At 43.3% G+C, this 23,394-nt stretch overlaps 1 protein-coding gene across 3 annotated transcripts in view; it reads right to left on the bottom strand.

Annotated features, from left to right (window-relative positions):
* TBC1D1 (TBC1 domain family member 1) overlaps window positions 1-21,118 on the bottom strand; it is a 149,076-nt gene extending 127,958 nt beyond the window's left edge. For 2 of the 3 annotated variants that reach the window (XM_075859047.1, XM_075859066.1), the window contains exon 1: window positions 20,983-21,118. In XM_075859047.1, coding sequence (XP_075715162.1) covers window positions 20,983-21,048 — 66 coding nt within the window. In that variant the 5' untranslated portion in view covers window positions 21,049-21,118. Of the gene's footprint in view, window positions 1-8,744; window positions 8,891-20,982 lie in introns of those variants that run through there. The other variant, XM_075859056.1, reaches the window with a different exon arrangement.
* Between the last annotated feature and the right edge of the window lie 2,276 nt (window positions 21,119-23,394).

Raw genomic sequence — 23,394 nt, 5'->3', positions numbered from 1 at the left:
GTGCGAACTGCGTGATTTGCGCAACAGCAGTCAAACTCTGAATGTAAACAGAAAAGCACCACGTGCTTTTCTGTTTACAAACATCCAAACGGAGTGTCGTAATGATGGCAGCTGCGCGAAAATCACGCAGCCGCGCATCATACACTGATGACACACGCAGCTGTTAAGTGCCTTTTGTGCACACAAAACGCCGCGTTTTTTGCGTGCGCAAAACGCCCACGCTCGTGTAAATCAGGCCTAAGACGTAGCTCTAAAATTATTATGCCGTTATTCCTGGTTTTAGAAACCCCCTACAAGTGGCCCTAATCTTTTGCCTGGACAGTCGACATGGTTCAGGAGTGCCATGTGAAAGTACGATGTGAAATTGAGGCCTAATTTGGTGACTTACAAAGTATTGGTTCACAGTTAGGGTATGTTCACACACAAACGCAAAATACGTCTGAAAATACAGAGCAGTTTTCAGGCGAAAACAGCTCCTGAATTTCAGATGTTTTTGCAAGTACTCGCGTTTTTAGCGGCGTCTTTTATGGACGTAATTGGAGCGGTTTTTCAATGGAGTCAATGAAAAACATCTCAAGAAGTGACATGCACTTCTTTGACGCGGGTGTATTTTTATGCGGTCTTTTGACAGCAGCGTGTAAAATTAGAACTCGTCTGAACAGAACATCGTAAGACCCATTTGCAAGCAATGGGCAGATGTTTGCAGACGTAATGGAGCCGTCTTTTCAGGCATAAAAAGCCTGAATTACGTCTGAAAATAGGTCGTGTGAACATACCCTTACAGGGTTCTGATGTGAAATAAAAGAAACCCCTGAGAAGTGGCCCCATTTTGGAAACAACACCCTTCAAGACATTTATTAATGGGTGTAGTGAGAATTTTCACCCCACGGGTCTTTTCCATAAATAAACGTGCAATGTAAAAATTGCCATTTTTCCCTAGATATGCCAATTGAGTGGCAAATATGTCGTGCCCAGCTTGTGCCACTGGAGACACACACCCAAACATTTTATTATTTTTTTTAATGGTTTCTCCCGGGTATGGCGATGCCATATATGTGGAAGTAAACTGCTGTTTGGGCACACTGTAGGGCTCAGTAGGGAGGGTGCAATATTTGAATTTTTAAGCACAGATTTTGCTTGCTAGTAGTTTTGTTTGGAGTATTAGGGTATGTTCACACGGAGTGTTTTCAGGCATATTTAGGAGAGTTTACACCTGAAAAAATACCTGAAAAACGGAAGCAGAACGCCTGCAAACATCTGCACATTGATTTCAAATGGGAAATACGGCGTTATGTTCAGACGGGCTTTTTTTATGCCTCGTTTTCCAAAAACGGCACGTAAAAAGACGCCCGCGAAAAAGTGCCTTGAAAACAGCTCTGTATTTTCAGATGTTTTTGATTGTGTACACACATACCCTTAGATTCACTGCCTGATTGAATCTAGTAATTAACTGAACGAAATATCAAATGAAGAAGGAAGAATGATCCAGCGCTGATGGTAATTTAAAAGGGAAACGAAGGTCCCATGTTTATTTGAGAAAGAAGTTAAAATCGGAAGGGAGACGCAGTCCGATCGCGGGGATCCGATTGACGCTGCTGGAGACGCAGACCGGTGAGCTGGAGGTTCTTTCCCTGTTTCTATTATGAACGAAATATCCTATCAATGTGCATAGTTACACATACCCTTACTGGTATTTCAGTTTCTAACGTGGGGGTACATGTAAGCTGGGCAGTGCGCATCAAGGCATAATCAGGTGGTATAGTAAATCGGGTAAAAAACAAAATAATCCATAGATATTTGTTACGCTGTGAAGCAATCCTTTCTGCACAGGCCAGTGTCGCACTGATAAATGCAGGGCTGGCGTCAGCACCCAGTGATGGCCAACTACCCTCAGGGGGGCCCACTCTGCCGCCGAGTGCTGAAGCAGCCATCATGGTTCTCCTCATGGCTGCCTTGATAAAATCGCCTCTTGAAACAGAAGAAATGTTCCCCTCGGGCCTGTACAACTCCGTATTTTTCTTTCCTGACTTATTGGAGCCTTAACTTATATATTATTTTTTTTTATAGGCCTAGCGGTAGGAGAACTGTGTTTTTTGCAGGACGAGCTGTAGTTATTATTGGTACAATTTTGGCGTACATGCAACTTTATCCTATTTTTTTGGGGAGGCAAGGTGACCAAAAAAACAGCAATTCTGGCATAGTTTTTAGTTTGGTTTTTTTATACAGCGTTCACCATGCGTTATAAATTACATCTTAACGTTATTCTGTGGGTCAGTTCGATTCCGGCGATACCTAATTTATAGCACTTTGTTTTACAACTCAACAGTAAAATTACTTTTGTAAAAAGAATGTATTATTTCTGTCACCATGCTCAGAGAGCCATAACTTTTTAATCGATGGAGCTGTAGGACGGCTTGTTTTTTGCGAGACAAGCTATAGTTTATGTAGGTAGCATTTTTGTATACATGCGACTTTAATCACGTTTTATTCCAATTTTTGGAAGGCAATGTGACAAAAAAAGAAAAAGAATTGCTGTTTGTTTTTTTTTTTACGCCGTTCAACACACGGAACAAAACATAAGATTTTTACAGTCCAGGCAGTTATGGACACGACGATACCAAATATGTATGGCTTATATATTTTCTTCAACAATAAAGGACATTATAGGGGAAAAATGGCAATGGTATTTTATTTTATTACTTGAACCATTTTTTTTTTTTCATTTTTAAGTCCTACTATGGGACTTGAAGGTCTAATTTTGTTATTTATGTTCTAACACAATGCACCACTTATGTAGTGCAATGTATTAGAACGGTAAGTCGTTCACTGACAGCAAGCAGATTAGGCTCCGCCTCCAGGCAGGACCTAATCGGCTTCCGTAATGGCAGAACAGGAGACCATTGTTAGGCCTCCTGCTGCCATAGCAGTGGACGCCACTCCTTAGACCGCATCGCACGGCTGCCGATTTGGCTGCACACCACTAAGATGCAGCGATTGCTTTGGATCACTGCAACTAAGGGGTTAGGAGGCTTCCATACTAGGCAGACCGGGAGGAGAGCGTTAGGCCTCCGGTTGCCATTGCAGCCATCGGCACTCCGGCGATTTCGTCGCTGGGGTGACGTATGGTTACAAACACCATAAATGCAGCGATCGCTTTTTACGTGTTAATGGTGGGGATCGGAGCCAACTTCGGTCCCCGCCATTACAACAGTGTGTCAGCTGTAAAATACAGCTGACACCCGGGGATGAAGGCACGGACTCCGCTTCTGAGCCGGTGCCATCCATTTGTTGTATGGATATGGCAATTTGCGTGAAGCACTGGCTTTCCATGACGCATCCATACGAAAAATGGCGGGAAGGGGTTAAAAGGTATTTTTAGAACTAAAATATTGATGGCCTATTCGAGCTTCTACTAGGATTTTACAATGGTGCCCAAACCTATGGAAAGGCAGCTGGATTCCCTGGTGTACTGGTTAGACAGTGGGGCAGATAAACTATTCAGAATGCGCCAGAATTCTGGCTTCATGCCACACGCAAAACTTAAAAGGGGTTTTCCCGAGAGACATTTATGACATATCCACAGGATATAATCCAAAAAATAAAAGTATTTGCAGCAGCACAAATCCCGATATCAGGAGCGGTGTCACGCTGTAGAATCAGACAAACCCAGTCTGACGTAATGTAATCCTCAGAAAAAGCATGCTTGAAATTTGGAAGACGTGTGCTGCTGTTCAACCATGCTTTTTCTGAGGATATCCACAGGATGTGTCATAAATGTCAGAGATGCAGGGACCTCTGGGACCTGCACCTATCTCCAGAACAGGGCCCCCTAAACCCCGTTCAGCCGATTGGTGTTGCAGCTGAATGAGGTAAATTCCGATCATGATAAATGTTATATGGTCGCGAGTTACGTAAACAGCGTAGCTCGCTGAGCTACGTGGTTCCCGTACGTCTCACAGAACTTAACGGTAGTTACAAAAATAGCGTAGCTCGCATACTACGCTGCTTCTGTAAACCGCACAGCTCAGCCGTTTACGTAACTCACGACCATATAACATTTTTCATGGTCGGAATTTACCTCATTCATCCGCAACACAGAGGCGGAACGGGGTTTAGGGGGCCTCGTTCTAAAGATGGGTGCGGGTCCCAGAGGTGGGACCCGAATCTGACCTTTATAACGTATCCTGTGGATCAGTCATAAATGTCTCGTGGGAAAACCCCTTTAACTGTTTTAGACTTTCAAAATGCTCGACAAGGCGTATGGCTCTGCAGAAAATAAATGAAATAAGTGAAATACGCAAAAATTTGGCCACAAAAAATTGGCTTAAGTTATACAACCTATTGGTTAATTCAGCCAAGAGAAAAAAAAAAGTGTCTAGCAAGATGCGCCAAAGTTATCATACAGCATGCACCAGAAAAAGCAAACTTATCAACGTTTATGCGGTCTAAGATATAGTATTAGTAAATCTGCCCAAATGTTCTTTAGGTAAATCACTCCCAGTGGTATTGGCCCTTAATCTCTTGACGCATTATTACGTACATGCACATAAGTGTCATAGGGAAGTATGGAGGGCTTTCACGGGCTGAGCGCCCTCCATACCCTGCGGGTGTCAGCTGTGTTTTACAGCGGACAGCCCAGACTAACGGCCGGGAACAGCGATCATGCTGTTCCTGGCAGTTTAACCCCTCAAATGCTGCGGTCATTCGTGACCGTAGAATTCGGAGGCGTTAGAGAGGGGGTGCCCCCCTCCCACAGATCATCAGCGCCCCCACCACGCGGTTGTCATGGCAGCCCGGGGGCTTAATGAAGGCACCCAGGTCTACCTTTTGTCTGCCTCTGTTAAGCCAAGTCTTTGGCACAGCTTAACAGAAGCCTCTGAAAATGACGATCTACTGCAATACATTAGTATCGCTGGTTTAAGTCCCCCGTGGGGGGGGGGGGGGGGTGGTAGTAGTATATGGTGTAAATAAAAATATTAAAAACGTTAAAAAAAAACCTGCTTTTCCCATTTTTCCACTAAAGTCAAGTCAAAAAATATAAAACTGGTATCGCTGCGTCAGTAAAAGTCTGAACTATTACAATATACCATTATTTAACTCGCACAGTGAACGCAGTAAAAACCCAAAAATGTAAACCGCTGAAATCGCAGTTTTTTGGTCACTTTAGCCCGCAAAAAATAAGCCCTCACACCGCTCAATCCATGGAAAAATGTGAAAAAATTGTTTTATTTTTTTATTCAAAAGGTTTCTCTTTTTAAAAAGTGGTAATCTATAAAAAAAAAAAAACACATCATATAAATTTGGTATCGGTATCGTCGTAATCGTATTGACCCGCAGAATAAAGTTCAGTTGCTGTTTTTACCACACGGTGAAAGTCGTAAAAACGAAAAAAAAAACAATGTAGGAATCGCAGTTTTTTCCAATTTCAGCCCACCAAGAATTTTTTTCAGTTTCCCAGTACATTATGTATTTTATGGTACTTTAAATGGTGCCATTAGAAACTACAACTCCAACTCCTCCCGCTAATAATAAGCCCTCACACCGCTCCATTGACAGAAAAAAAAAAATAATTATAATAATGGCTCTTGTAAAGCGGGGAGCGAAAAACGAAAACATGAAAAATGGATCGGTCCTTAAGGGGTTAATTGTTTATCCAGTGGTCCGTCTACATGAAGCTGTGCCTAGGACCCCCACAAATCAAAGACTGATGACCTATGCGAAGGATAGGATATCAAGATTTTAGTCTAAGAAAACCCCTGAGAGAAAAATAGCAATTAGGTGATAATTTAGGATTCTGGGAAAAAACCCTTTAAGAAATCAATAAAGCAGGGTACTGAAGACAGGAGCTAAATGATACCCATGATAATCTAAGACGGACACCAAAAAAAACACAAAACGTTTTTGCTCAGTTTATTCTTCACATAACAAACCGTGAATCAGGACCCTGCAGAATTGCGGTTTCTCCATTATCGCAGGGGAGGGAGGTCTACTGTGCAAAGAAGAGATAGGAATTGTGACATGCAAACCGATAAGAGTGTATATGGTCTAGAGATAATGCTGTGCACGGTGACCGTGAGGAGTCCTGTGTGGAAGGGAATATCCATGCTTACTGCACACCACATAATAAACAGGAGGTCAGAGAATAGTAGTGGTCTTACAGGGCCCAACACGGCTCGATCGGCACTCGTTTGCTTCTTTCACAAGGAGCCATGTATGGGGACGAGCACTTGTTACTATGATCGCTCGTCCCCATATATCATCATCATGTCAGCAGCACATCTGCCTGTTTACACAGGGAGAAGTCCTGCAGACAACGATATTTTCTGGATTTAAAATGATACAATCAGCCGATGAACGAGGGTTTGTGCGTTCATCAGCTGATAGTTGCCCTGTCTACACAGAATGATTAAATCGGGAACGCTCGTTTGCCCAATAATTGGCCAGTGTAAAAAAGGCCCTAACCGGTGCTACAAATATTGTAACCTTATGAAGCTAGAGGATATCTATGCAGCTCCACAATCTAGAGGGTAGGAGTAGTATAAAAGTTTTTTTTAGGATTTAGGCCATAAAGGTTTGATCACTCGGGACCCGACCCTGGGAGCTGCATTGTGTTCGGATATTGGCGCAGTGGTCATGTAAAGGGGATAGATAAATAGCAGGCCATTCTGTCATGAAGTGGCAAGACCTGGCACCATAAATGGGCCCATTTTGTTCTCTGCTATGTGGTCCCCTCCCTTCCTTGTATGGCACGGTTACCCCAACTTCAAATCAGAGTGTGTACTTCTTACCCCCATCACAAGAAAATATTTATATAGCTGAAAAGCTGCTCTAAACACAACGTAGGGGGAAGCCGCACACATTCAATAAATATTTATCACCAGCGTTAAATGTGCATTTCCCCAGGTGTCTTTCTGAAGTGTATTCCTCAGGGATGAGTCACTCTGGAAACATGCGAGCCGTAATCCTGAGGTAAGCTTCATTATGTGAACATTGTACAAAAGATGGCTGTTTACCTAACCCAGCAGCCAGAGATCAAATAAGGGATACACACAATGCTGCTCCATCTGACGAGGTGCGAGACATCCCATGTTTCTGCCAAGCATTAGAACCGGTTCACATCTAGTCTACAGCGTATTCACACTTTGTAATTTGCAGCTAGCAATTACTCTAAAACCAAGGGTGCACGTACTATAGACACCACTCCTGCAGCAGCTATAAGCCCGGGGGTGGCTTCAGTTTGCCTCATTTGCCAAGCACCCCCTCCCGCTGCAGACAAAGGAAGGGGGGGGGGGGAATACAACTCAAGGGTCACTACTAAAGGGGGGTGCCACTGGCTTGGGCATCCATCCCGATTCTATACTTTGTAGCTGAACCTATGGTAAGGCAGCGGCCTAGTATGAAGGTACATTCCCTAATTTGTTACCTGGACAGGGTTAAGTTGTTGCCTTACAGCAAGGTTATAATGGAAATATGGTGGGCCATAAAATATATAAAGGGTGGGCGCATCAATAGAAGGTCCTACACAGAGCACCAACCAACCTAAGACCAGCTATGAGGAAACCCCCCTCCAGACTTATATAGAGAATACAGTCTAGGACCAAGATTTTTGAAGTAGTTGAACGCTTTTACACCAGTTTACCATAAGTGACATTGTGATCTCCTCACACACGATCACGTGTTGCCCTCTGATAGGATTTTCCATAAACTCACCTGTAAATACAGGACATGGAGTTCTTCTTACACAAGCTTTAAAAGCTCAATTTTCTATTCTACAATTTCTTACTCTTCTGGAAAATCTAGATTACTACAGCCGCCATACACCGTTGTCATTCAGCCTAGTTATACAGCCATCTAGGACGAAGGATGTAATAATGCATAACTAAAAAGATCATTCAGGAGTTTGGAAAAACTGTGTGGCAAGTATGAACCCGGCCTTACAGTGGGCACATGACTATTACGACTCAGTTTTATTTGTAGCCACAACAGGTCTCCTAATTATAGTCTTCCGGTCCACTACTGTATCGGAGCCTCAGATTACATGCAAGAGGTTTTTTCTGAATCTGGACAGAAAAAACAAAATCATGGCATACCCCCATCACGCACCCGACGGAGGCTTTACGGTTCCATACTAGGGATCCACATTAGGCTGGCAAAAGACTACAGTTCAAGCATGGATACACGGACTATAAAAGGAGCCCTAAAGACCACTCTGGCACCTATTGGGAAGGGGGTTCCTGGTCAGGTGGTGTTGTCAACCTACTGTACCCCAGAAACATAACATTGAACAGTAAATCTGGCTATACACATTAGATCAAATTCAGCCAAACCGAACGATTATGGTGGGATTGGCTGGTTATCTAATGTGTATGGGAGCAGCAAGACATGCTCCCCGGACCCCCACTGATCATATACTGGTGACCTATCCTGTGGTTCGGTCATCAGCTGTCTGTGCATGGACAACCCCTTTAAGAATGGGGCTAAACAGACTTTTTGCAGCACAACCACAAGCGGGGTCCAAAGGATAACAATGTTTTGAACAAAAAAACAAAAAAAAAACAAAACGCAAAGGCATTATAAGCGACAAAACAAAATGCTCCCTGTACTTTTACATGAAATTGCAATATAAATATTAACCAACTTCCTCAGTGCAAGAAAGTATTGCTAAAAACCACACACGGCTTTCTATACGTTTCTGCTGGACTGCACAAGATACATCAGGTCTGCATACAATAAATGAATCTCACCTTAGCCACCCAACTAAATAAAGGGGACATGTCTCAGCTCCTCCACATGACAAGTTAGAACCATAGAGAGACTGGGGGAGTCACATAGGAAGTCCTGAGACCAAGGAGCTTGCACTCCGAGCAGGGAGCCCCATTCTGCAGCTGCCTGATCACTGCCCACAGCCAGCATGATGTCATTGTGCCTAAGACGTCCCAGTCTGAGAACTGGGAGGGGAAAGCATTGACCCAGCAAGTTTTCACAGCAGATTCCGCCTGTTCAATTCCAAAAAGTTTTCAGAAGGTGAAAGTGTTTCTCATGACTCAGGAAACTGATACATCAGACAAACAAGTCTCCTATTTCCATGGATTGTTAATATTACACACACAATGTATACCTCTTTACGGCCAGCGTATCTAGGGTTTAATGAAAAAGGGTAGAAAAGAATTGGGAGATAAATGTATTTTTAGAACAAAACAAAAATGTATGCTTCTACTATAATGTAGACGGACATAGTAACCTTCGATACAAAACCTACATATTACAAGATAGGGCTGCGAGACCATACCGTAGCTCTACGACTGCATTTATAGTGGTTAAAAACCTAACCCGCAGCTCAATAATTCAAGAACCATGACTGCCATTAAGGGGTTAAAGTGCCCATAGACTGGTTCGGCCGACGGCGATTACTTCTGACGCTACCTTTAACATGCATGTCTGGCAAAGTAATAATAATCCCAAAATTGACAGTATGAACTGGCTGATACCTCCACCTTAATTAGGGGTACATAATTCTTCAGAAAGAAGTTCTGCAGCAGCCATAAAGGGCGTTGGAAGGAATTATGTGGAGCTTCTTGTCTAGCATTGATAGGAGTCGTTTATAGGCAAAAACATACCCATCGCACTGCTATAAAGGAAACCCTCCCTGCGAGTCTTAGGATCTGAAGAGGGCCGTTTAAAAACAAAAAACAAAAACAATAGTTCCTTGAGGATACAGCCAGAATGACAATTTTTTTTTTTCTCATCTCACGGTCTGATAGTGAGAATTTATCATTTTGACAATCGCGACACACACACAAAATAAAAATGCACTAACTGTAAGGGCGGTTTTACACGAACATGTAATACGTCTGTGCAACGCGTGTGCTTTTCACGCGCGTCGCACGGACCTATGTTAGTCTATGGCGCAGTGCAGACTGTCAGTGATTTTTGCGCAGCGGGTGTCCGCTGCGCAAAACTCACGACAGGTCCTATATTTTTCGCGCATCACGCACCCATTGAAGTCAATGGGTGCGTGAAAATCACACATGCCACACGGAGGCACCTCCGTGGGAAGTGCGTGATTCGCGCAACAGCAGGCAAACTATGATTGCAAACAGAAAAGCACCACGTGCTTTTCTATTTACAAACAGTGTGTCAATGGCGGCTGCGCGAAAATCACGCAGCCGCGCATCATATGGTGATGACACACGGAGCTGTTAAGTGCCTTTTGCGCACGCAAAACAATGCATTTTTTGCGTGCGCAAGACGCACACGTTGGTGTAAACCAGGCCTTACACTGAAATAATCCATTCTGCACAGGCCAGTGTCGCACTGAAATAGTGACCTTTCTTATCCCCCTTTTAGTCCACACTCCGCACCTTGTGTTGTCCTGGTATAATACGGGCACCCTCGCTTCCAGCAGATATGTTTGGGCCCTACCCTTCCTGGTACCCTCCCTTTTTTTCCTGACACGGGAGCCTTCACTAATTTAATTTTTTTGCAGGACAAGCTGTATTTTTTATTGGTACCATTTTGGGGTATATGCGACTTTTTGATCACTTTTTGTAGGCAAGGTGACAAAAAAGACCTATGCCAGAATTGCGTTTTTTTTTTATACACAACGTTCACCACGCATTATAAATTACATGTCAACTTCATACTAAGGGTCAGTACGATTCCGGCGATACCCAATTTATAGCACTTTTTCAGGTATTACAACCATTTGCACAATAAAATTACTTTGGTAAAATGTAATTTTTCGGTCACTAAGAGCCATAACTTCAAATTTTTTCAGCGACGCAGCTGTATGGGGGGGGGGGGCCTGTTTTTTGCGAGACGAGCTTAGTTTTTATAGGCGCCATTTTTTGGATACACGAGACATCACTTTTTACTTACATTTTTGGAAGACAAAAGTGACCTAAAAACAGCAGTTCATTTTAGGTTTTGTGTGTTTTGTTTTTTTTTATAATTTTTATAGTACAGGCAGTTACGGACGTGGCGATAGCAAATATGTAAGGTTTCTTTTTTTCAATAATAAATGACTTGATAAGTGAAAAAGGGCGATTGTGTTTTTTTTATTTTTTCCAACTTTTCTTTACACTATTTTTACTCCAACTAGGGGACTTGAAAGTCCAACTGTCTGATTTATTTTATAATGCATTGCATTACATAGGTAGTGCAATGTATTAGAACCATCAGTCGTTCACTGACAGCAAGCTGATTAGCCTCCGCCTTCGGGCTGGGCCTTATCGACTTCTGTAATGGCAGACCAGGAGGCCATTGTTAGGCCTCTAGTTGCCATAGTAGCAGTCGGCAGCCCTGCCATCGCATGACAGGGCTGCCAATTTGCTACAAACCACTAAGATGAAGAGATTGCTGCATTTAAGGGGTTAATGGCAGGGATCGCAGCTAGTTACGGTTCCTGCCATTACAGCAGCGTGTCCGCTGTAACATACAGCGGACACCCACTACTGATGACACCGGCTCAGCTCCTGAGCCGGATGCGGAGCCAGCGCCACATTGCAGTTGCTACCGGAAACCTTTTAGGCTTCCGTAGCTGGCAGACCGGGCCAGTATTAGGCGATCACGTTGCTGGGGTGCCGGTGGCTAAAAAACCCTCAGATGCTGCGATCTCTGTTAAGTTAATCGGCTGGGTCGGAGGCTAGCTCCAGTCCTGGTCGTTACAGCAGGGTGTCAGCCGTAACATACAGCTGGCACCCGGCGGTGATGGTGTGGACTCAGCTCCTGAGCCCGCACTATCACCGCAACGTAATGGTACTGCGGAAACTCCTGCCCGATAACCCCTTATATTTATACAGCGCTAATTGCGTAAAAGGAAAAAAAAAATAGGAAGGGTGAGAGTTTTCCTAATAAAATAAAATTACAAAAAAGAATCATGCACACAGCAGTACATGGAATAAAATACCGAGCCATATGGGGCGCTGTGTGCAGCCATGTAATACCTCGGTCAGGCACCATTTGTATGGAGCTACATATGCATTCAACGGAGAAAGCCACTTTGAGGCATAGGCACTTACAATATAGGGGCTCAGACATTTGTATTGGCGCCATATTATGGTTCTCTACCACTCGGATGTTGTATGTAGTCTAAGGCCTCATGCACCCTAACATTTTTTGCAGCCACAATTCACACGCAGATCTGCGGGTGAATTGCGGCCCCATTCATTTCAATTGGCCCATGCACACCACCGTAGTTTCCACGGTCCGTGCATTGCCCAGGAGCCTGGACCGCAAAATGAGCGGACAGGTCTTATTACGGCCACATCTTGCGATCCAGGCTCGTTGAAATTAATGCACACGACAACGTGAGCGGCCTATGATTTGCAGGCGGCCGTGGGTGACTCTGCGGCCGTCCGAGCTGCAAGTCACGGCCCGTGCACACCACTACTCTATGGCAGCACTGGAAAAAGCCAAACACTGCACTTGCTATCTCCGGCGCTCCCATAGAGAATGAATGGAGTGGCAGTGCGCATGCGCATGTAACCGGAATACCCCTTAACAAGGTATTTGACAGCCGCTCCTACATAGTGCCAGCGCGGTTGTTGGCCGCGCTGCGACCGTTTCAGGGCCGCTCCGTGTGGCCATACCCTTAAAATTTTCACATGGTTATGCACGATGATATTGATACATGCGTTTTGTACACTTGAAATGACGGCTGTGTGAACGGCCCCATTGAAATACACGCGTCCGTGTGACGGCAGTTGTTTTAACGGCCCTCACACAGATGTACTCTGCGTTCATCTGAATTTGGCCTTCGAAGCAAAACAGCAGCAGCACATACAAGACTTGTTAATGCAGACGGCTCATCAAGTTCTCACTTGTATAATGCACATATTTCAACTTACTAGAAATACAAACAAAATATTGCACAACAATCAGATCTTCATTTCTAGATTTTTATCTCCTTAGAAACAGCAGATCACAGCTGAAAAATGAAAATGTTCACTGGTAACTTACAACATACATCCCAGTATACGGATAGTCCCCATAGTATACACACTAGCCTTAACTTAAGCAGGCCATACAACTTAGGGTATGTTCACACGGCCTATTTTCAGCTGTTTTTTGGGCCGTAAACGCCCGGAAAAAAAATCGGAAGCAGAATGCCTCCAGAAATCTGCCCACAGAAAACGGTGTTCTGTTCCGATGGGCCGTTTCTCAGTTTTTTTTCAAGAGTAAAAAAAACGGCCGTATAAGTGTAGGACACTTCTTGGAGCGTTTTTTCATTGACTATTGAAAAAGCTCCAAAAACGGCCGTAAAAAAAAAACGCAGCGAAAAACGCCACGAAAATCGCGAGTGGCTTAAAAAAAACGACTGAAAATCAGGAGCTGTTTTCCCTTGAAAACAGCTCCGTATTTTCAGACGTTTGAGTTTGTGTGTGAACATACCCTTAAAGTGTAGCCAAGTCCCCCCCACCAATCGCTAAAACGAAGCAGCTGAAGCACTCGTGTGAGCGCTCAGCATCTGTTCGGCTTTTTCCAGAAATGAATGTTTGAGTACAGACGCAATAGAACGTCTTCAGCTGCTTCGTTTTAGCGATTGGTGGCGGTCTCAGTGCTCTGACCCCCACCAATCAAAACTTGACGTCACTATGACATGTCAGAAGTTTGTTAACCCCTTAGTGACCAGCCTATTGTCGACCTTAATGACCAGGCTATTTTTTTCCCATTCTTTCCATCGTCTCATTTAAAGAGCTATAACGTTTCTTATTTTTGTGTTGACATAGCTGTATAAGGCCTTGTTTTTTGCGGGAAAAGTTGAACGACTTGTATCTTTTATTGGGGGGGGGGGGGGGGGGGGGGGGGAGGCGGGAATTATGCAAAATAGTTCTCCTCCAGAATGAAGGAAGCTGTGTCCTCTAGTGCCACCTATATGAAGACCCCCCCCCCCCCTTCTACAACAAAAGTCTGCCTAGAAACCAATCTGCGTGGAGAATGTAGTATTACAAGCTGGCCATGTGATATAGATGGGCCGTCAGAGTGAGAGCCCCGCCTAAGGTGCCTATACACATTAAATAAACGTTAGCTGATTTCGGTGGGACCAGCCGACAATCTGTGTATGGGGGTGTCACAATTCTAGCCCCACACAGAAGATATCGGGGGGAGGGGAAAAGGATTAAGTATGTCTGATTTCAACATACCCGATCCTTTGTTCTGATGGGAGATAAATTGCCGCAAGAGGTGTGTGGTGTCGGGTTATTCCCCCGCCTCCCATTGAGAAGTGTTCAGCCGACATCTAATTAAGGCCCGTTCTACACTAAACGGATAATATAATAGTCTATGGGTGACGAATCTGTTAAGCATAACCGCCCTGGAGCCCGCAGAGAATTTCTGCTGGAAAAAAACCCCAAAAAAACATATTTACCGTAGTCGTGGCGAAGCGTCCCTCTGACATCCTTCAGCTGGCCTTTTGGGATGATGTTTCATGCCATTTGACCGCTGCAGTCTGTGATTGGCTTCTTTTTGAGTTGCGATTTCTGCATTGGAGTTGCAGCTTTTGCGACGCAAAAAAACCAAAAAAAAAACGCACCATCTGTGGGGTAGATTCCTGGGTGGGGGGGGGGGGGGGATGTGTGGCTTCCAAAATGCTCTTTCTTATGCTTTGGCACCACAAGACCTCTTCAGACCTGACACGGTGGCTAAAATATAATCTAATTAAAAGGAGGCCCCAAAATCGACTTGCTGCTCCTTTGCTCCTGAGGCCAGCATTTCATCCATGTAGCACACTAGGGCCACATGTGGGATATTTCTAAAAACTGCAGAATTTGGGCAATAAATATTGAGTTGCTTTCCCAGGTATTACCTTCTGTGTTACAGAAAAGGGAAAAAAAAAACATTTCTTGAAATTAATTAAGTTTGTAAATTTCACCTCCACTTCTCTGTAATTCCTGCGAAACACCTAAAGGGTTAAGAAACTTTCTAAATGCTGTTTTGAATACTTTGAGTAGTGCAGGATTTATAAAATTGGGTGACTTATGGGGGTTTCTAATATATAAAGATCCCCAAAGCTACTTCAGAACTGAACCGGTCCCTAAATAAAAAAATTGGTTTCGGAACTTTTCTTGAAAATGTGAGAAATTGCCGCTAAATTTATAAAGCCTTCTAACGTCCTAGAAAAAGAAGAGGATGTTAAACTATATTACCTTCTGTCTTACAAGGAGATATATTTAAGTTTATAAAAATGCTACATTTCCTCTAAGCATTTCTTTTTTACAAATAAATAGTGAATTTGTCGACCAAATTCTTCCACTGACAAAGTACAATATGTCACGAGAAAATAGTCTCAGAATCGCTTGGATAAGTAAAACCATTGCAAAGTTATTACCACAAAGTCACGTCAGATTTGAAAGACAACGGGCTGCGTCTCCACGGGGTTAAAAAAAAATATATATATACTAATAGTTTGTAAAATCTTGGCCAATTTTTTTTATTTTTATCTAAATGATCCCAAGTCAGGTTTCCTTTATTCATTTCCTGCTTGGTGCGCTCAGTGCTCGGAGTCACCAATAGCCCGGCACCTTCCACGTCTCTTTATAGTATAAGGAAGTGAGTCACTAACAGGAAGAAAACCTTGTGAACAAAAGGAGGAATACCTCAGGGACGTGAAAGACGAGAACTGAACAAAAGGAAAAAGAAGAAGATGTGTAACGCTTCGAGCACACATTTTACATTTTCTTATAGCATTAGCAAAAATAAAAAATTAAAATATTACAATTATAATTAAAGGCTATGTAAACCTTTCAAAGGGATTTTTTTTTTTTTTTTTTAATAAAATCTAAATTGAAAGTTGAACAAAACACTGACTGAAATAGTAAAACAAATTTTTAATAGATTAGATACAGCTGCTCTGTATTCTCTGTACAGAGCAGCTGAAACTTTCGCAAAGACCTGAACCCGTCAGTCCCGCAGACCTGACGGGTTCAGTGTCTCTCTTAGGGCTTATTCACATGAGCGTTGAATACGTCCTTGTGACGGCCGTTAAAACAACGGCCGTCACACGGACGCACATATTTTAATGGGGCCGCTCACAGCCGTTGTTTCAACGCACCGTGCGAAGGGTCAGTTGAAAAATAGAACATGTCCTATTTTCTTCCGTTTTCCCGGATCCCTCCATAGACTCAAGTCTGTGGGGATCCGTGAAAACGATTCCCACACAGTTGAAACTCTGACGTGAAAAACGTCCGTTTTCCATGTCAGAGTTTACCCACGTACGTGTCAATAAGCCCTAACACACAGGATCCACCTGTAATCTCTCTCATCTAAGTTATGATGTGATGGATAACGTGTGAATCCTGCGTGTCAGCCACTGATTGGTCACACTGAGTGGTCACATGGGATGAAAAGTCATCCCAGGAGGCCTGTCTGCAGGATGGCAGAGGGACGCGTCGCCATGGCAAAGGCCAAGTATGAAATTTTACTTTTTTTTTTTTTCATTTTACCTTGCACTTTTCCGCCGAAAAACCGCCCCACAATTTGGTGCGTTTTTGGCTGGAATTTCCTGCAGCGACCAGGGTGGTTACACTGTACTTTTGCACAGAGTATCGACCCTGTGTGAACATAGCCTAAGAGGGGAAAAAATATTTTTTTTTTATATTATAAATATATATATATATATATATATATATATATATATATATATATATATATATATATATATACAGAAGTAGTAAGACATAATAAAAAAGATAAAACATTAGCCCATTGATGTTAATGGGAAATATAGCATTCTGTTCTGATGGGGCGTTATTTTACGCCTCATTTTCAAATAACAGAGCGTAAAAAGACGCACCCTAAAAAGAAGTGCATGTCACTTCGAGACGTTTTTCATTGACTCAATAGAAAAAAAAAAAAAAAAAAAACCTTCAAAAACAGCCATAAGAAACGCTAGTTGCTTAAAAAACGGCTGAAAATCAGAAGCGGTTTTCCCTTGAAAACCGCTCCGTATTTAAAGCCGTATTTTGTTAAGCGTGTGAACATACCCTAAGGCTGCTCCAGCTTCTCGCAGTTTGCATGTATTTTTATTTCCGTTCAAGTATTTTACAAGGAAGCACCTGTTCAGGAGAACCAAGAGCCCCTCAGGAGTTAACAGTTCGAGAAAAACATTGCCAAGTTGTTGCTCTGCACATTCAAAAACATTTCAAGCGTGCAGCATGCGAGGAATGACATGATCTCCCACTCAGCGCAACCCTAAACACGTACAACCCAGCGACGGGGGCAGAACGGAGCGTGTTCATATACTGTATATACAGACAGATCATAATCCATTGCTAAATACCAGAGAAATAATGACCACTTTACAGGAATATCAGTTTATAAAAACCATTTCCACCATTCTGGAATTATGAGGTAAAGCAATAGAACATGGCAGCCAGAACATACATACACAAGTTGTGGGGAAATAGTGTTTGCAGTGTAGCTATATTATTTTCTACAGGGGGGGGGGGGGGGGGGGATGAAATTGGAGGCACAGCATGGGCCTGCAGATTTCTATGGGCGATTTATTACACATTCTCATAACATGGATATGCAGGGCCTCCATCAAGACCGCACTACAGCCACGTCTTCTGAAAAGTGGCCTGTCTACCGCCACTGCCTGCCGCTGCCAAACCCAATTGGGCCCATACAGCTTCACCTAGGTGAAAGGAAAAGGCCAATTATGTCATAGGGCCCGTTACTTTCACCTAAACCAAACTTCATGGGCTCCAAGAAATAGTCAGTGCACATCCTCGTCTCCTCCCACCGCCTTTTTCCCCCCCATCTTATGTGGAGCCATCTTTGGGTTAGCGGTGGGACTCCCGAGTACCTGCCATCAACAGCCCATTAGTGCCAGCTAACATTTAAATGTAGCTAGTTAGAAAGCAAATCACACAACACAAAAGAGTTTACAAAACACTATGCTGCAATTATCATAGTAACACCAAGACCCCCAGCCTCCGGATTTATCAGATCACTGTAAAATGAGCGATCGACCATTGTGAAACAGATCTATGTATAACGTATAATGAGAGGAGTCTTTCTACAAGAGGTCATCCAAATGGTGAACTTCCCTTTAACCTCAGTTAACTGTGTGCCAGGTGGAATGTGACAATTTCCATGTTATTTTCTACCGTCAGCTGTTCCTGCCCATTTTACGGATGACTGGAGATACTTGTACTGAGAGCAGATAAGGAACACGGATAATAACGAAGCACTTTCAAGAGAGATTTGGGGGTATTTTCAGAATGCGCTGCTCCAAAAAGTCAACTAAAAGCCCTTATTCACACGAGCGCCTCCGACTTGCATCCACGTGGCATCAGGTTTTTCGTTTTCCCTCTGCAAGCACTTCCTGCTTTTACTTTTCTTAATTTCTTTAGCAACTGATGTGTAAAACACGGACAGCACACAGATGTCTGCCGTGCGCCGTCCGTTGTTTTCACGTACCTATTGACTTCAATGGGTGACGTGGACGGCAAAAATGGGTCAGAATAGGACATGCAGTGAATTTCACGCAACGGACACGCTACGTGAAAAAACACGGACAAGTGAACAGGGATTGTTTGCTCATTCATCGGCTGATTGCCGCCCTGTTTGAACAGAGCAGTGATGGGGGTCATGCATTCATTCGCCCGATCATCGTCCCGCGTGAGAATGCTTTTAAGGTACAAGCGAAACTAGATTTTAATTATTAATTTATCTGATCCTTCCCCTGATTTTAAGGGGTCGGCTGAGGAATGTGTTGGTGCTTTATAAAGAAAGGATGAGGATCTTATTAATAAAAAAAAAACCAAAAAAAAACACAATAATGATTGTTTTCATGTCGCCAACACACACACGTATGTATGTATGTATGTATGTATGTATGTATGTATGTATGTATGTATGTATGTATGTATGTATGTATCAGACCAAAGATCAGACCTGGAGATAAACTGCAGTACAAAACAAAGTGCAAACAGTCCATGCTACTTTCTTTGCATAGAGGAAATTTTCTTCCCAAATATTGCCCCTCGCCCTTGTGCCATGATCCGATACAAGAGAGCAGATCTGCCGAATGGGATCAGAAAGGAGCCTTACTAATATAAACCTTCTTACACCAGTCCAAACAAATAGGATGAGCGGCTTCCTAACTAACTGAATAGTACTGGCAAACAGGTTCGAGACTTTGCAGTATCGTTATGACATCCGTTATTATCTGTGGGTTTTACATAGGACTGCTGGTAAAGGCCATTTTACACCGTCCAATTATCGGGCAAACGAGTGTCCACAGAACGCTCATTTACAGTAATTGTGCTGTGTAAGGGGGAGTTGACAGAGTTTTGACGAGTTTTTTTGACACGGAAACCACACCAAAAACGCCTCCCATTGATTTCAGCGGAAAAACCGGCTTGCAGGAAAAAGAAGGGACATGCCTTATCATCGGGCGTTTACGCCTCTGACCTCCCATTGACATCAATGGGAGGCAGAGAAAGCGTATTTTGCGGCGTTCAATGGCCACGGGCAAAAAACGCTGTGAAAAATCGGCATGCAGGCAGAGGAAAATTTGCCTCAAAACTCCAAACTGAATTTTGAGGCAGATTTTCCTCCTGCAAAAAACTCAGTGTGAACAAAGCCTAAGGATATGTTCACACACAAACGCAAAAACGTCTGAAAATACGGAGCGGTTTTCAGAGAAGACAGCCTCTGCCTTTCAGGCGTTTTTGAAGCTGAAATTAAGCTTCTTTTTATTTGGAGCTTCTTTTGAGGCTTTTTTTTAAATTGTTTTCAATGGAAAAAAAATCAGCTCCAAAAACGCCTCAAGAAGTGACATGCACTTTTTACGGAGCGTCTTTTTACGCACCGTTTTTCTAAAACAGAGGTGTAAAAAGACGCCCATATTAACTAAATGCTTGTTCTCCCATTGATTTCAAAGTGGAAGATGTTTTTAGGCGTTCAGCTTCCGTTTTTTCAGGCATTTTGAGAGACGTAAACGCACCGAAATATGCCTGATAACACTGCATGTGAACAAACCCTAAATTACATCCATTCCCTGGTGAGAAAGCCATTCTAGTAGCCTGGAATCACACATGTAGTTCTTCATGCAAGTTTTGGTGCAGTTTTTTTTTTTTTTAGCTAAAGCTAAAAGTGAATCACGAAGGAAGGACAAGTATAAATTAAGAACTGATACTTATTCTTCTTGTATCCACTCCTGTGTTTGGCTTCGCATGCAGCACTCTAGCCTGGGGCCGCTTTCACATGTAGGGTTTTCAGTGGCATTTGTTTTTTTTAAGCACGTTTTTTGGGATGGGTGAGGGACTAAAAATTCTGAGGCCAGATATTACTGAAAAGTCTATAGCGAAATACACGAGCCTACATACAAAGACGCCACAAACCAAAACACTATGTGGTGTCAGTGGTGTCTTTATCAAAATGAAACATGCTCTAGGGATGGCGTTTCTCTCCATAGTATTTAAAAAATGCCACAAAAAATAATAAATCCGATTTAGCTTTTTAATACGGTCCCATACCCCCCACACCATGCTCAAATCCTCTATTTACAAATCTGTCACATGTCCATCTGCCCACCAGTCATGTGACATTGTTGGCATCATACACACTTGAAGACAGAGGACCTGCACAGGAATAGCAAATATTAGAACATTTTCTAACTTTTACATTTTAAACTATTTGTATAACCCAGAAAACCCTTTTAAAAATCGATACATACATTAAAAATGTCATATGAGGAAGGTTTGTCCGACATAGAAAACCCGTTTAAAACCCAATCAGCTCTGCTACATCAGCATTAACCACACTATAGATAGTAAATAAGGGACACATGAGGTTTTGCGAATAAAAGAAAGTTCACAGGAAACACTGAAGTTGCGGTAGAAATACAAGTCCCAGGAGAACTAATGGTAAAGCCATTGCCTAGACCAGGGGGGATCGCCCAGCACAGCAGGGATGTTCATCCAGAGCACAGGCTGCAGCGCTTCATGACCACAGAGAGCAATGTCTGCCTACCTTATTCTCCTTCTCCTGCCCGGTGTCCAGGTGGATGGAGATGAGCTTCTGCAGCCGGGCCTTCATGTCTGGGGGTCTCCACTGCTGGGACAGAACTTCTCATGGATGGAACTGCTACTTCCTATACATTCTTAACACAGCGTTCAGCTCCTTAGGCTTTCAAGCTGCTACTGCTCTCCTCTGACCAATCATGTTCCGGGCCTCTGAGAATCTGACTCTTCATTGGATTAGGAAGTGCGGGCAGTTCCTGAAAGAATTCATTGTCCTCATTACATGCAGCAGCAGCAGCATGCAGAGCACAGCAATGTGAGGACTACTGCCGGGGACTACAACTCCCTCTATACTCACTACTGCAGCCCCCAGGAACACATCTCCTTCAGCAGGAGCTTTCACTGATGCCATGAATATTCAATGAGTTTCAACTACAACACAGAGGATAAAGGAGGGGCACAAACTTCAGAAAGAGCGTTTATATCAAACTGGCAACTTCAGCAGAACTACAAGTCCCAGAATGAAAGCCAAATTTCACACAAGAGCCACTTCAACATTATTATGTGGAAATGCATTATTATCAGCAAGTCCCTAATGTACTGCCCACATTCACGTTCCCTGTGCAGTGCCCATGAAATGTCTATCCTGATGGTCTAAAGGCGGGTGGCCCTGAGGATCCTAACCCCCCCCCCCCCCCCCCCCTGCAACCCGTACCTCCCATTTCTGGGGAGACAACCTAGACTAGGATTCCTGGGAGATGCTTGGGTGTCAGCCAAGGCAGACAATACGGCACAGACGGGTCACCCTAGTGAGGGGTCGCCACTTGTCCTTTACCGCTGTAGAGCCTACTGGTTAGGGAATGGATTTATTAAATGGTTGGGGCATTATCTTCTTTCTGAGAGGGCTTCCGATAATCTGTCTCCTTGTACATTATTTGTGATTCACCTCACATTTTTCACACCCTGATGGATTAAGAAAAAAAGTTTCCTCCTGGCACTTAAAGGGGTTGTCCGAGATAAAATGACTGTGTGTCAATGCTTGCAATTTATAAATGTAAATACATTTGTAATATGCTTACGTTTTCCAAAGTGGCCCCGTTTCCAGATCCTGCCGTGGGGAACTTGACGGGTGACGTCACTCTCTGCACTGGCTCTGGCCGCTTTGTTGATCTTGAATTCTTTGCCGGGTATACGACACGTCACCTGTATTCTGCCAACGTAACAGGGGGAAGGGTATCGCCCCAATTACTTCTGCTCAAAGGGGGGAAAATTCTGGTAATACGTAGGTACACAGCATTCAGCTATAACATTGAAACCACTGACAGGTGAAGTGAATAACATGGATTATCTGGTTACAATGGCGACTGACAAGAGCTGGGATATATTAGGCAGCAAGTGAACAGTCAGATCATGAAGTCGATTTGTTGGTAGCAGGAAACATAGGCAAGCGTAAGGATCTGAGCGACTTTAAAGAGGCTCTGTCACCACATTATAAGTGGCCTATATTGTACATGATGTGATCGGCGCTGTAATGTAGATTACAGCAGTGTTTTTTATTTAGAAAAACGATAATTTTTTACAGAGTTATGACCTATATTAGATTTATGCTAATGAGTTTCTCAATGAACAACTGGGCGTGTTTTACTATATGACCAAGTGGGCGTTGTGGAGAGGAGTGTATGACGGTGACCAATCAGCATCATACACTTCTCCCCATTCATTTACACAGCACATAGCGATATAGCTATATCACTATGTGCAGCCACATACACACACACTAACATTACTGCAGTGTCCTGACAATGAATATACATTACCTCCAGCCAGGACGTGATGTGTATTCACAATCCTAACCACTTCTCTGCACTTCTCTGTGATTTACAGCACAGCACAGCGAGATCTCGCTGTAAATGACAGTTTACAGCGTAATCTCGCGAGACTACGCCTGCTATGCTGTAAATCACACAGACGCTACAGAAGTGGTCAGGATTCTGAATACACATCACGTCCTAGCTGGAGGTAATTTATATTCATTGTCAGGACACTGCAGTAATGTTAGTGTATGTGGCTGCACATAGCGATATAGCTATATCGCTATGAGCAATGTAAATGAATGGGGAGAAGTGTATGACGCTGATTGGTCACTGATTGGTCAGCATCATACACTCCTCTCCACAACGCCCACTTGGTCAAAAAGTAAAACACGCCCAGTTGCCCATTGAGAAACTCATTAGCATAAATCTAATATAGGTCATAACTCCGTCAAAAATGATCGTTTTTCTAAATAAAAAAAACACTGCTGTAATCTACATTACAGCGCCGATCACATCATGTACAATATAGGCCACTTATAATGTGGTGACAGAGCCTTTTTGACAAGGGCCAACTTGTGATGTCTAGACGACTGGGTCAGAGCATCTCC

This window comes from Rhinoderma darwinii, chromosome 1, assembly GCF_050947455.1.
Source record: "Rhinoderma darwinii isolate aRhiDar2 chromosome 1, aRhiDar2.hap1, whole genome shotgun sequence".
Taxonomy (NCBI): domain Eukaryota; kingdom Metazoa; phylum Chordata; class Amphibia; order Anura; family Rhinodermatidae; genus Rhinoderma; species Rhinoderma darwinii.
Note: the sequence above shows the minus strand (reverse complement) of the source record. Positions and strands in the feature narration are given on the sequence as shown.